General features: G+C 41.4%; 1 protein-coding gene and 1 non-coding gene across 2 annotated transcripts in view; both read right to left on the bottom strand.

Moving 5' to 3' along the window:
* The window catches only part of LOC131218032 (serine carboxypeptidase-like 18), a gene marked incomplete at its 5' end in the record, with an annotated part of 85,680 nt that extends 80,682 nt beyond the window's left edge, over positions 1-4,998 (bottom strand). Inside the window, 3 exons of the mRNA XM_058212714.1 lie at positions 3,404-3,549; positions 3,652-3,717; positions 4,961-4,998. Coding sequence (XP_058068697.1) covers positions 3,404-3,549; positions 3,652-3,717; positions 4,961-4,998 — 250 coding nt within the window. The remainder of the gene's footprint in view (positions 1-3,403; positions 3,550-3,651; positions 3,718-4,960) is intronic.
* Positions 4,999-8,889: 3,891 nt separating this feature from the next.
* Positions 8,890-8,996, bottom strand: LOC131219854 (small nucleolar RNA R71). The gene has a single exon (XR_009158496.1). It is a non-coding gene; the product is annotated as a small nucleolar RNA R71 (small nucleolar RNA).
* Positions 8,997-13,140: the final 4,144 nt, after the last annotated feature.

Raw genomic sequence — 13,140 nt, 5'->3', positions numbered from 1 at the left:
CATCGGTAAGAAAAGGTGTTTGATGTGGGCGATCACGTTATGGTCCATCTGCGCAAAGAGAGATTTTCAACTAGGATGCAAAACAAATTAAAGAATAAGAAGATTAAACGGGTATCAATGATCTGAAAGATCAATGAAAACGCTTACGTTGTTGATCTTCCAAATAACATGACGATCTCACGGACTTTCAATGTTGCAGACCTAACCGAGTATCATGAACCAAAGTAGGACAAGAACTCGAGGACAAGTTCTTTAGAAGTAGAGGGGACTGATGTAGAGTGGGTCGCGAACAGTTTCATGGCCAAAATGGATCAAAAAAGGTTCGGTCGACAACATAAGTGATTTCGACCGTCAAACCTTAAATCGGGCGTATCTCGCAATCCAGAATGAGCTATTGGACGTATCATATATGATTTTGGGGTAAGACAAGCTACTTTAGCCACCCAACCCCATTATGCTGGGTTACCTACACTGAATTTGTGAAATACCCTCAGATCGACGGTCGTTTCCCTATTTTAATTTCATTTTTACTATAAATAATAAGTTTTAGTTTGATTATAACTCTTCATCCGTTGGGCTTTAGGAGTTGCGCCCAACGTGAAAAGTGCTTAGAATAATTAGGAAAACTGCGTGGTGAAGCCAAATCTATTTTTGGCTAAAAACCTTGCGTGATTGTGGAAATCACAATTGTTTATAAATAGCAAGTTGCGAATTTTAGGAGTTTTAGTTGTAGTTTAATTTTGAAAATTCTCCCATGGCTTAGTATATCCGTTTAAAGGATTGTGAACTCTCTTATTTCATTCATCAGTCAAATTATGAATTTTATACAATTTATTTCTATTTCTCTTGCTTTTTTTTTTCGGGATTCGAAAAGTCTCCATGAGGAGTCCAGAGAAACTCCATGAATTCTGAGTAGTTATCCTGGAGGAAGATGGCCAGTGATCGACCTCATCACGTTCATCCCTGCATCATCGCGGGACAAGGACAACCATGCATGAAAGAACCTCATGGGCAATAAGAGTTCTTTGATGATTTGGTTGGATGGTTCATTAAATGTATACGATTACTGCACGTGTGTCATGCATGAAACTCAAGTTAGGGGCTTGGATCGTCTACAACGCTTGTAGAACAAGCTTATTGTACAAATGCGTATGTGGAGCCTACCACGGTGCGTGTAGAATTCAACGTGCTTCCGGGTCTCCCGAAAATTTTACAGCTTGACTTCTCAAAAAGTAGGGCGCGGATTCTGTCAGGTCATTCCCATGGGCCCAACTTGATGCATGCGTTGTATATCCATGCCGTCCATCCCCGTTTCTACATGTCATTTTAAGGCATGGGCCAAAACATGAAGCAGATCCAAATTTCAGGTGGACCAGAGCACAGGAAACGGTGGTGATGATCTTCACTGTTGGTGGGGACATAGTTAACCTTAAAAAAAAAGACAAATTTTTTTTTTAAAAAAATTAATTAATTAATTAATTTAAATAAAAAATCTCGCATTAAAATACGAGAGTTTTTCAACTGAGTTAGCTGTCAATACGATGACTTTAGATCAACAGTCGTCGCATGGAGGAATTTAGTGTCTGGCGTCTGCGTTAAAGTCCATGATTCGCCTGTTGGTGATAGATTTTCTTTCACGCAACATAGGATACTTACCAAAACTCATCTAGCTTCGGCTGGTGATGTTGACTGTCAACCCCACCCCTGTAATTGTCACCCAGGATAAGATGAATCTAAAGAGGCTCCCCCCTTTGCCCCTTCTATGATCCAGGCCGTTCATTAGAAGGTCCAGCCACGATGGATGGCAACCTAATATATTTTTCACTGAGTAAAGACCCTCACTGTTGAAGGAAAAAAAGTCCATTTCTCAATGACAATTCATGATAGGTGAGGATCGTTGGTCACTCAGAAATTTCATGTGTGGCTCATCCACAGATGGGACCATCTAGATGAACGGCCTGGATAATCATGTAGTGGTAGGAACAGGATGGTCCAATATTGAATGATATGAAACATTCAGACAGAACATTTTCCACACCTATGCCTTGTTTGGTCACTGGTGGGCCAGCATGCAACCTATTTTCCGGTGCCAAAATGCTTATAATTTACTCTTGCTCGGTGGTATACTCTCAGGAGTTTCAACACCCGGTCAAGGGTTTGAGTATCCACAGGTGGTATACTCTCAGCAGTGGGTATACTCTCAGCAGCGTGAGTGCGTGTGGTGTGTGAAAAAAAAAATTAAAAATTAAAAATTTAAAAAAATTAAAAAAAAAAAGTTAGATATCAACCATTTATTTACATGTTGTAAAAATTTATGAGATCCAAACCGTTCATCTTTTTGTCCTATGAATGGGTCATACCCCAAAAATCAAATCGGTCCGGTGATTCTAATCGTCTGATCAATGTAAAATTCAGCCAATCCACGCCTGATGTGAGGTCTAATATAGTACCATAGGTGAGAATTATGATTTTTGCCTGTGGTGTCCCATTAGATCAATGGTAAGCAAACGAATGCAACAAGTATACCGGTGGTACACCAGAGATGCTGAGCGACCATTTACAGATTGCGTCATTGAATTTTAGAAAAAAAAAATAGTAATAATAATTAATTAATTGTTAGATTGTTATGAACAAAGTGCAAATGATGGGTGCATTTATCAATTAAGTGGATGTAAATAGCAGCTTCCAAAGCATGCGGTGCTTCAAAAAAGAGAGAGAAAAAAAGATTGTGATCCACAGGATCACATGATTAGATGGGCCCCCAGGCTCTAATTGGAAGAAAGCATGAGACCCACATGCGAAATGATGGGATACACACGAACATCGATTAGGCCCACAACTGAAACTGGTATGTCCCACTGATTGTGGAGGACATTCGACAACAAAACCATACCTCATTAATTAATTCCAGGGAAATGAAATCTACACCCGCTCTAATTGATTTGCTTCTACCCACCTTTGATTTCGAGAATTAAAACAGTACACTTTTTACCATATTTAATTTTCCAAAATCCGAATTGGGTGTATGAAAATCAATCAAGGTGGCTGTGAAACAGCAAATAACGGCGCAGCAGGCCCCAAGCATTGGAGATCTTGGCACAGTATATTAATGATCAGGTACTCCCCTAAGTAGTACCATAAGCTTACCGTACTATCCCTCTTTTTTATGTTAGATGTCACATGTGCGGAGCATGCAAGCCATACAAATTGTCGGTCTTATCATGAAAGCTCACCATGTTAAAATCAGATCGATCCAACCGCCAGGTGGGACAAACCAGTATCATGGTTTTGATCGTCGGCCTTCCATTGATTTCAATTTTGATGACGGGTGATCTTAATGATGGGGAACTTCTTAATGGCTCAGATGTCTACACGTATTACAAGTTGGAGGGAAAATACATACCTATTTCAAAAGCAAAGCCACTCCATGAAGAGCAACCTGGCCCACCTGTGAGCCATAGCACAAGTGGGTCCTCTTTTGGGTTGTTCTCAGACTCTACAAAGTAGTAGAAGAGCTGGTCTTCATTGAATTCCCCCACACCCACATACCTACAGCGATAACACGTTACATGTATGAAAGAGATCACTGATCAAAACAACCACAAGCAGTGTGGGAGGCTTTTTTTGTGTGTTTTTTTCTAATCAGCTTACCCGGTTTCTAGATAGAAGGGGAGTGGGCCAGGAAAGCCTGGTAAGGAACTGATGATTGATCGGGAGATTGCAGCCCATGGATGAACAGAAATCAATACGAGTAGGCAAAAGTTGATGGGGTGTGACATTGCTGTGTTGTGTTCTTTGATGCCTCTGCTAGGATCAGATGCAGGAAATAAATGGAGATGTATTTAAGATGAAACGCGTTGTTTAAAAAGTCAACACACGTGCATTATTACATTGGAACGAATGTGAGACATCCGAACTGCTCATCCGGTCGGGCCCACCATCTAGATTCTATGGACCCAAAGATTAAGCTGCTTGACTCATCGTACGAGCCACGGTGTAAAAAACGAATGGACGGCTATTAAGGATTGGGTAACCACTCAATGATTGGAAAGGATTTCTCGCACACGTGGGATGTTGGCCGATGTGGGCGCGGAGAGGGTGAACCTGTGGGCTTCTAGAAAGGCCTGTTTTGGATGAGAGCGTGCTAATTACACCTGGAGCCCCGCCAGTCCACATGCATGCACACGTGCTCGTATGGAGTACGTGCGCAATATCTGATCTTTCCGTGTGGTAGGAACATATATAGACCTTCAACCTGAGAAAATTCAGGGAGTTTCCCTCCTCAGGTGGTCACGATCTAGAAGGTAAATTAACAGCTGTTTTGTAGTCCTTATTTTGTGGGGTACGCTGAGGACATCTGACATGTAAAATTGCCTAATTTTTAGGTTAAATGATCAAAACAATAAAGCCCACTTGATGGAAAGATCTGATCTCGTCCATGTATTCTATACTGGCACGTGTGCCTGCATGTGGATTGGGCCGGCAAGGCTCCCGCACGAGCGTGGAATTAGTAGCACATAAAAGAATAGATGTGTCTAGAAGCCCATGTCTGGAGGTGGCTTAGGCCGATCGTAAACGTCAATGCTCGATGATCTGATGCAATTGTTCTAATGCAATTTTTTTTTATTGAGGCACAAAAGTTCATAGAACTCGGTTTGGTTCATACCCGCTCGTGAAAACACGTGTGGCCTTAACGGCAATGAATCCACGCCACCCATCTGTTGCGATCTTTGTAGTACTGCCCATATCGGAAAAACCAACGATCAAGCAATCTCCGCTGTCTGATCCATTATATTCAAATGGATGGTGCAATTATTAATGTCCAATTATCCAAAAGTTTGTTTATGAGATGGGTAGAATTTCATATGTAGATTATCTATTGTCAGGCCCACCATAAGAACGGTTAGGATTCAGTGGCTGTATAGAAACAAAAGAACAAATCAAAATCATGGTAGTGATCTCTGCATAAGATAATAATAATAATAATAATAATAATAATAATAATAAAAAGAAGAAGAAGAAGAAGAAGAACCATGTACCTACGTGGATAACATCTGAACATTTTAATAAGCAGGTTGTGGCTGAAGATCCATAGCTCATAGTATTCTTGTATTAGGCACTGGTGACTGTTGAGAGTCAAATATTGCATATCAGACCTAGTTGTTACCTAGATTTACGAACATGATACTGTTTAAACGCCATATTTTAATCGTGTTTGTGTTGCAGGGCGTATTTACGAGTCTGGACTGGGAAAAGGTACTAAAAGCATGGATTTAACGGTCTGAAATCACCAAGGCAAGCGACGGACCCCAAGAGACCAAGATCGACGGATGTGCACGTCAGGGATTTAAGAAAATCGAGAAACTGAAGTTCAAGTGGCCCGAAGGACATCCAGAATGCAAGATCACAGGGTTCCCACCATCCATTCAGCTCGAAAATTCATACATCGACCGATGACCATAAATTAACCGTACACGTCAAATTTCATCCGTTCAATCCCTGTGCAAGTGTCCCAACAGACAGATCAGCCCATAAACCCTTGATTTGGGGCCCACCTGCTATCTGGATATGCTTAAAAGTTGGCATTTACGCGTTAAATGAGTTGACAAAATGGATGGATGGATTGGATTTTGCATATACATCAAGGTGGGGTCCATTGTATGCGAGTGGCGTACAGAGGAATCATGCACTCGTCGTGCATCGAACGGACAGAGTCGGTCAGTAGGCGCTGACCCGACGTTCGTGTTTAACAAGGAAACAGAGACGCTGATTCGCAACAGGCTTTGCAAGTGGGCCAATATCAGTGTGCTTTTTCATGATCCGCACCGTTCAATGTGATCAGGAGGTCAAACCGACCGCACACTGATCTACGGTCCGATTTTTACGGAAGCAGTGCATATACAGGGAGTCCAAATGCCGGTCGGACGGCTAAAGAACAAAGTCAGTGGGCCGCAGTATCGGAAGTACAAATCATCTCCCTCTGCACCGAAATTCGACTGCAAACCCAATGGACGGAGTGGATTTCCCAAAACAGAAGCTATGTGGGCCCCACCATCAGACAGTGTAAGTGCGTAACGCACTCTGTTCGCAACTGGACGTTGTCCGGTTTTCACGGCGAGCTGTGCGCTCGTGGGGGCGATCATACGGCTGATCTGAGCCGTTCATCATGTAGGTCTGCCACAAATCTCCCAGAGGACATTGTCCTTTTAGAAGGAAAGCAAGTAGAAAATTTGGAGTCTGCTGATTTCTCACGCAAGACAGCCGCAACACCTGGGAGGCACTTTCGCAAATCGTCCAATCAAACAGGACCGTCCAATCAACAGTTTAAGAATAATTTGCTGGTGGGCCACCAGACATCAGATGACCAACAATCTGAAAGATCTTGATGGTGGAAAATCCCATGATATCCGACTAAAATCGGATCAATCGCAACCCAAGGTTTCGCAGAACTGCTGCTGCGGAAGTCTCTTTGCGTAAACAAATCTTACGCAGGGGAGTGCGTAATCTGGAACCAACACTCAGCCGACTGAGGCTGGCTATAAGAGACAACGGAAGGGAAGGTGATTTGGGGGGGTGTTTTTTTGGTAGGGACGTGAGAAGCAAGACAGGAGAGTGCAGCCGTGAAAAAAGAGCAACAGTTGGGTTTTTCTGGCTGGACGTCAGGGAGAGAGAAAGAGAAACAGAGAAGGAGGAGAGCAGTGGAGCTTGGCTTGGCTGGTTTGGCTGCTGGCACGTGGGAGAAAGGAGAAAAAAAGACAGAAGAAAAGAAAAGAAAAACATGGAAGGAGTAGGGCGAGGCGCGAGCAGAGGCTGACCTGGTTCTTCTTCTTCTTCTTCTTCTTCTTCTTCTTTTTCTTCTTTTTAATTGGAGCTTAGCCCATTCATGGGTGGCTAAACCTCTTAGCTAGGGCTAAGAGGTGAAGCCTGTAGCGAGATGGGAGATTCTACTTTGAGCCTTTAAAATTCATAAACTGAATTTGATTTAGTTGATTATTAAAGGAATATTTTTCTTAGTCTTTAATGGTCTGTTGTGACTGAAATTACAATGGGTTTGCAATGACTTTGAATATTTCTTTCCCATTTTTATGTTTATGAAGTCAGGAAGCCCTGTTGTTCATCATTGTTCCATGGGCATGGTAGGATGACAGTACCCTTCCTGATCTTCATACATTGTTGGTTAGTTGGTAATTAGTTTAATTCTGTTGTTTACTTTGTCTCTTGGGCATGGTTTGGTGATGGAATCCATTCTAATTCATATACCTTTCATCTCTTGAAAACTATATCAAAGGAAGTCTAGTTGATTTCCATGATTTTCGAAGCAGGCATAAGATCTCCCTGATCTCTACAAGTGGATCCTCTGAATCCCTAGTTTCTTTCCTCTGAATTCCTTAAAGTTTTAGATAATTATTCCACAATTATTCCTTAAAAGTCTATTTGGTTAGATCATATCTTAGTCTAGTTCTAGTTCTACTTGGTTTCAGATAACGTACAGGTATCAGTCCCTGTGGATTCGACCTCGGTCTTACCGAGTTTATTACTACATCACAACCCTATACTTGGGGAGTGAACAAGTTTTTGGCGCCGTTGCTGGGGACTGACGGTTACGATTCTCTGAAATTAATTGGTTTTAGAATTAGTTTAAGATTAGGATTTTACTAACCTTAGTTTTTTTTTTTTTTGAATTCAAAACTAACTTGTTTCCTGTTTTGTAGGATCCTGACGTAAACTTCTGAATTGGTAATTCCTTTCTAATTTATCTATTTTTCTTATTTTTAGAATTAGGGTTTAAAATTTTAGAAATTTTCTAATTCTAGTACCCTCCCATCTGTAGGAAATAGTTTATTTTTAGAAATTAGGTTATTTCTTTCCCTTTTTAGAAATTAACCTTCTATTTTTATTTTAGTAACATTCTAATTTTAACTCTTTTAGAATCTAATTTGTTTCCTAATTTATTTTTAGAATTTTTGTTTAGAAACTAACCTTCCTATTTTGTAGGCCTTTAAGATAGAAATTTCTAATTCGGTAAGCTCTTTCCCTACTTTCTATTTTTTCAGTTCTTTTTTAGTAATCTACTTTCTAGTTTAGGTCTTTCCTAATTTATTTTAGAGATTTTCACTTTCTTTTAATTCGTTCTTTTAGAAATCAGTTTACTGCTATCTTTCTTTTAAAGGATTGTTCTTCTTTTTTTAGAATCTAATCTATTTTGTTTTATTTTGCAGGTCTTTAACTTAGGACTCAAATTTGGTAATTTCTTTCCAACTCTCTCTTTCTTTCTAGATTTTCTTTTCCTTTCTTAAGATTAGGTTTTTAATTGAGGGCTGCGAGTGTTTCATGCCCAAGTGGGCCCGTGACAACACTCGACGTCTCTTGACTGAAGGAGGATTGGTTGAGGGGTTGACTATCCATCGCAGGACTAGACACCACTCGAAATCCCCTGAGTTAATTGAAGTTATGGCTGAAGACCAACCTCCTCTACTTTCACCCAGGGTGGAGGATACCCAAGATGAGAATAAGGTGCAACAGGCACCCCTGCCTCGTACTTTACGAGATTATCTACAACCAGCGGGAATGAGTACGCCCTCATGCATGATTTTCCCTGAAAACACAAGACAAATGGACATCAAGCTAGGAGTTATCCAACTCCTTCCCAAATTCCATGGACTTGAATCAGAGAGTCCATATTTACATTTGAAAGAGTTCGATGAGATTATAGCTACATTATGTTTTCCTAATGTATCTGAGGATACAATTAGGCTGAAACTCTTTCCTTTTTCCTTAAAAGAGAAAGCTAAGACGTGGTTACATTCACTGCGTCCTAGATCCATTGGCACATGGAACGATATGCAGAGGGAATTCATAAAAAAATTCTTCCCACATCATAAAATGATTACCCTCAGAAAAGCAATCATGAACTTTGCCCAAAAGGAAGATGAAACATTCTTCCAATGTTGGGAAAGGTTCAAAGATTTGGTCAGTTCATGCCCACAACACGGATTTGAAACATGGCGCATTACAAATTTTTTCTACGATGGACTGACATCTTCCATATGCCAAATGGTCGAGACAATGTGTAATGGGGAGTTCATTAATAAAGATGTCGACGAGGTATGGGACTACCTTGACAGTTTGGCTGAAAAAACACAATCTTGGGACTATTACCCAAAGTCGAACACCACGTCTAGGCTGACTCAATTAAAGGAGAAAGGTGGATTATATCTCTTGAAAGAAGAGGATGATCTCAAATGTAAAGTGACTATGCTCATAAGGAAAGTTGAGGCCATGGAAGGAAAGAAGGATAAGGTTAATGAAATTGTTTGCGGCATCTGTGATTGTAACATTCATACAACTGAAAATTGTCCTACAATACCCGCCTTTCGAGAAGTGTTGAATGAACAAGTCAATGCCGTAAACAACTATCAAAGACCTTTTACTGGACCTAACTCCAATACGTACAATCCTGGTTGGAAAAATCATCCAAACTTTAGTTGGAGGAATGGACAAATGGCTACTCCTCCAGGTTTCTTCAATCAAAATCCAAATCAAGCGAAACCTCAAGAGGAACCTGTTCAAAATTCCATACAAGAGCTGGCTCAGGCAATGCGGGGAATTACAGATTTTATGCAAAAGATAGATTCTCGTATGACGGTTATAGAAAAGGGGATGCTTCCTGCACAACCTCTCCCCAATCCTAAACCGCAGTACAAGATCAATGATCTCAGCTCTTCAAATCAGATGGGGCACGCTAAATCCATCACCACTCTTAGGAGTGGAAAGATCATTGATAAAACTCTTCCGGTTAGGCCCGAAAAGCCTCAAGAACCAGAAGAGAACAGCAATGATGGATCTAGTGATGCCCCATAAAAATTAGAACCGGAACTTCTAGAGAAGCCAGTTGCTCCGTTCCCCCAACGGTTGGTTACATCAAAACCTCTCTCTAACTCTCAGGATATCCTAGAGGTGTTGAAACAAGTGAAAGTCAATATTCCTCTACTAGATGTCGTGAAACAGATACCTTCATATGTCAAATTCCTGAAAGACTTATGCACGACCAAAAGACGGCAAAGTATTCAAAAGAAAATCTTCTTGACTGAGAAAGTGAGTGCCATCCTGAAGCAAGACGTGCCGCAGAAATTCAAGGATCCCGGTAGCCCAACCATATCATGTGTAATCGGGGACCATCGAATTGATCATGCACTTCTTGACTTAGGAGCGAGCGTCAATCTGATTCCCTACGCGGTATACAAACAGTTAGGTTTAGGTGAATTAAAACCCACCCTAACCACACTACAACTTGTTGATCGCTCTATTCGTATACCAAGAGGGATAATCGAGGATGTGTTGGTCCAAGTTGATAGATTTTACTACCCTGTAGATTTTATCATCCTGGACACCGAACCCATCAATAACATAAGCACTCAGATCCCCGTCATTCTTGGCCGCCCATTCCTTGCCACTTCAAATGCAATTATCAATTGCAGGAATGGTGTCATGACTATGTCTTTTGGGAATATGACATTGGAGTCAAACATCTTTTTCAATAACGGCAGAAACTTAGAGGATGATGACGATTTCCACGACATTAACATGATTGACTCTTTCGTGGAAGATACGACACCTCTAACCTTATCCTCCGACCATCTGGAGACGTACCTAGCCCACTCCCATGATTTTGATGATGACATGATTAGGGAGACGTGCGCCTTGCTTGATACTGCACCGGTACTTGAAGTTAACCGGTGGAGGCCACAATTTGAAGAATTGCCTCAAACCAATGTAGTGCCTCTACCGTCTAATCTCAAGCTGCCGAAACTTGACCTAAAACCTTTGCCCTCTGATTTGAAATATGCTTATTTAGGTCAAGATGAGACATACCCGGTGGTGATCTCTGCCCACCTGGAGAAAGAACAGGAGAGTATGCTCATATCTACTCTCATTGAGCATAAAGGAGCCCTGGGATGGACGATAGCGGACCTCAAGGGAATCGATCCCTCGATTTGTACTCATCGCATATATCTCGAGGATAATGCAAAAACCGCTCGGCAACCACAACGTCGACTAAATCCAAACATGAAGGAAGTGGTTAAGGCCGAGGTTCTTAAACTATTGGGCATGGGTATCATATACCCTATATCTGATAGTCAATGGGTGAGTCCAACTCAAGTGGTCCCTAAGAAGTCCGGATTCACCATCGTAGCCAATGCTAATAATGAACTCGTGCCAACTAGAGTCACTACTGGTTGGAGAATGTGCATTGACTAAAGGAAGTTGAATACCGTCACGAGGAAAGACCACTTTCCTTTTCCATTCATTGATCAAATCCTGGAAAGGTTAGCTAGTCATTCCTATTATAGTTTCCTTGACGGGTATTCGGGCTACAACCAGATAGAGATAGCTCCTGAAGACCAGGAAAAGATCACATTTACATGTCCCTACGGCACCTTTGCCTATCGAAGGATGCCATTCGGACTATGTAATGCCCCTGCCACCTTTCAGCGATGTATGCTTAGTATCTTTTCTGATATGGTGGGGCAATATCTAGAGGTCTTCATAGATGATTTCTCTGTTTACGGTCCATCTTTCAGCAAGTACTTGGAAAGTCTTAAATGTGCTAAAAAGATGTGAAGAAAAGAACTTGGTACTTAATTGGGAGAAGTGTCATTTCATGGTTCAGAAGGGAATTGTCCTTGGGCATATCATCTCGTCCAAGGGAATCGAGGTAGATAAGGTAAAAATCGATCTTATCTCTAACCTACCTCCACCCAAGAACATCAGAGACGTGCGATCCTTCTTAAGACACGCAGGATTTTACAGGCGATTCATAAAGGACTTTAGTCTTCTCTCTCGTCCTTTATACACTCTTCTTCAAAAGGATGCTCCGTACGAGTGGACTGAGTAATGCCAGGAAGCTTTCACCAAGCTTAAGGGCACGTTAACCACTGCACCTATCATGCAGTCACCCGACTGGAGCCTTCCTTTTGAGCTTATGTGCGACGCTTCTGATTATGCTCTTGGGGCGGTCCTAGGCCAGAGAAAAGATAAGAGGCCCTACGTCATTCATTACGCAAGTAGAACTTTAAATTCTGCCCAGGTGAACTACTCGACTACGGAAAAGGAACTCTTAGTTGTAATGTTCGCCTTGGACAAATTTAGGTCATACTTGATCGGATCCAAGATCATTATCTATACAGATCATGTGACACTTAAGTATCTTCTTTCTAAGAATGATTCTAAGCCTCATTTGATACGATGGATCCTTCTACTTCAAGAATTTGATTTGAAAATTAAAGATAAAAAGGGAGTAGAGAACGTAGTGGCCGATCATCTGTCTCGCCTTAATACCTCTGATTCCCTTGAGACGACCCATATCAACGACATGTTCCCTGATGAACAACTGTTCAGAGTCTCCCATTCACCTTGGTTCACTGATATTGCTAATTATCTTACTACAGGTGCCATACCGATATAGTGGACGACGCAAGATAAGAAGAAATTCTTTACTGAGGTGCGCAACTTTTTCTGGGATGATCCTTATTTATTTAAATATTGCCCAGACCAAATCCTAAGGAGATGTGTACCAAACGATGAGCATCAGAGCGTCATCTCCTTCTGTCACTCACAGGCCTGTGGTGGTCACTTTTCTGCTAAAAAGACCACGGCCAAAATTCTGCAGTATGGCTTTTACTGACCCACTATGTTTAGGGACACTCATGAGTTTTGCAAAGCTTGTGAGCGTTGTCAGAAATTGGGAGCATTGTCCCGTCGAAATATGATGCCTTTGAACCCCATCCTTATCATTGAAGCATTTGATTGCTGAGGCATCGATTTCATGGGACCATTCCCCCAATCGTTTGGAAATCTGTACATTTTGCTCGCTGTGGATTATGTCACTAAATGGGTCGAAGCGATTCCGTGTCGAACTAATGACCATCGCACGGTCATTAAATTCCTAAAAGAAAACATCCTTTCTCGATTCGGAACGCCTCGAGCCATCATTAGTGATGGGGGCTCACACTTTTGTAATAAACCATTTGAGAGCTTAATGAAAAAATACAGTATCTTTCATAGGGTGCACACCGTATATCACCCACAAATAAGTGGGCAAGCTGAGATTTCTAATAGGGAAATCAAACACATTTTGGA

Source organism: Magnolia sinica, chromosome 11 (assembly GCF_029962835.1).
Source record: "Magnolia sinica isolate HGM2019 chromosome 11, MsV1, whole genome shotgun sequence".
Lineage (NCBI taxonomy): Eukaryota > Viridiplantae > Streptophyta > Magnoliopsida > Magnoliales > Magnoliaceae > Magnolia > Magnolia sinica.
This window is presented reverse-complemented; position numbering and strand designations above follow the sequence as displayed.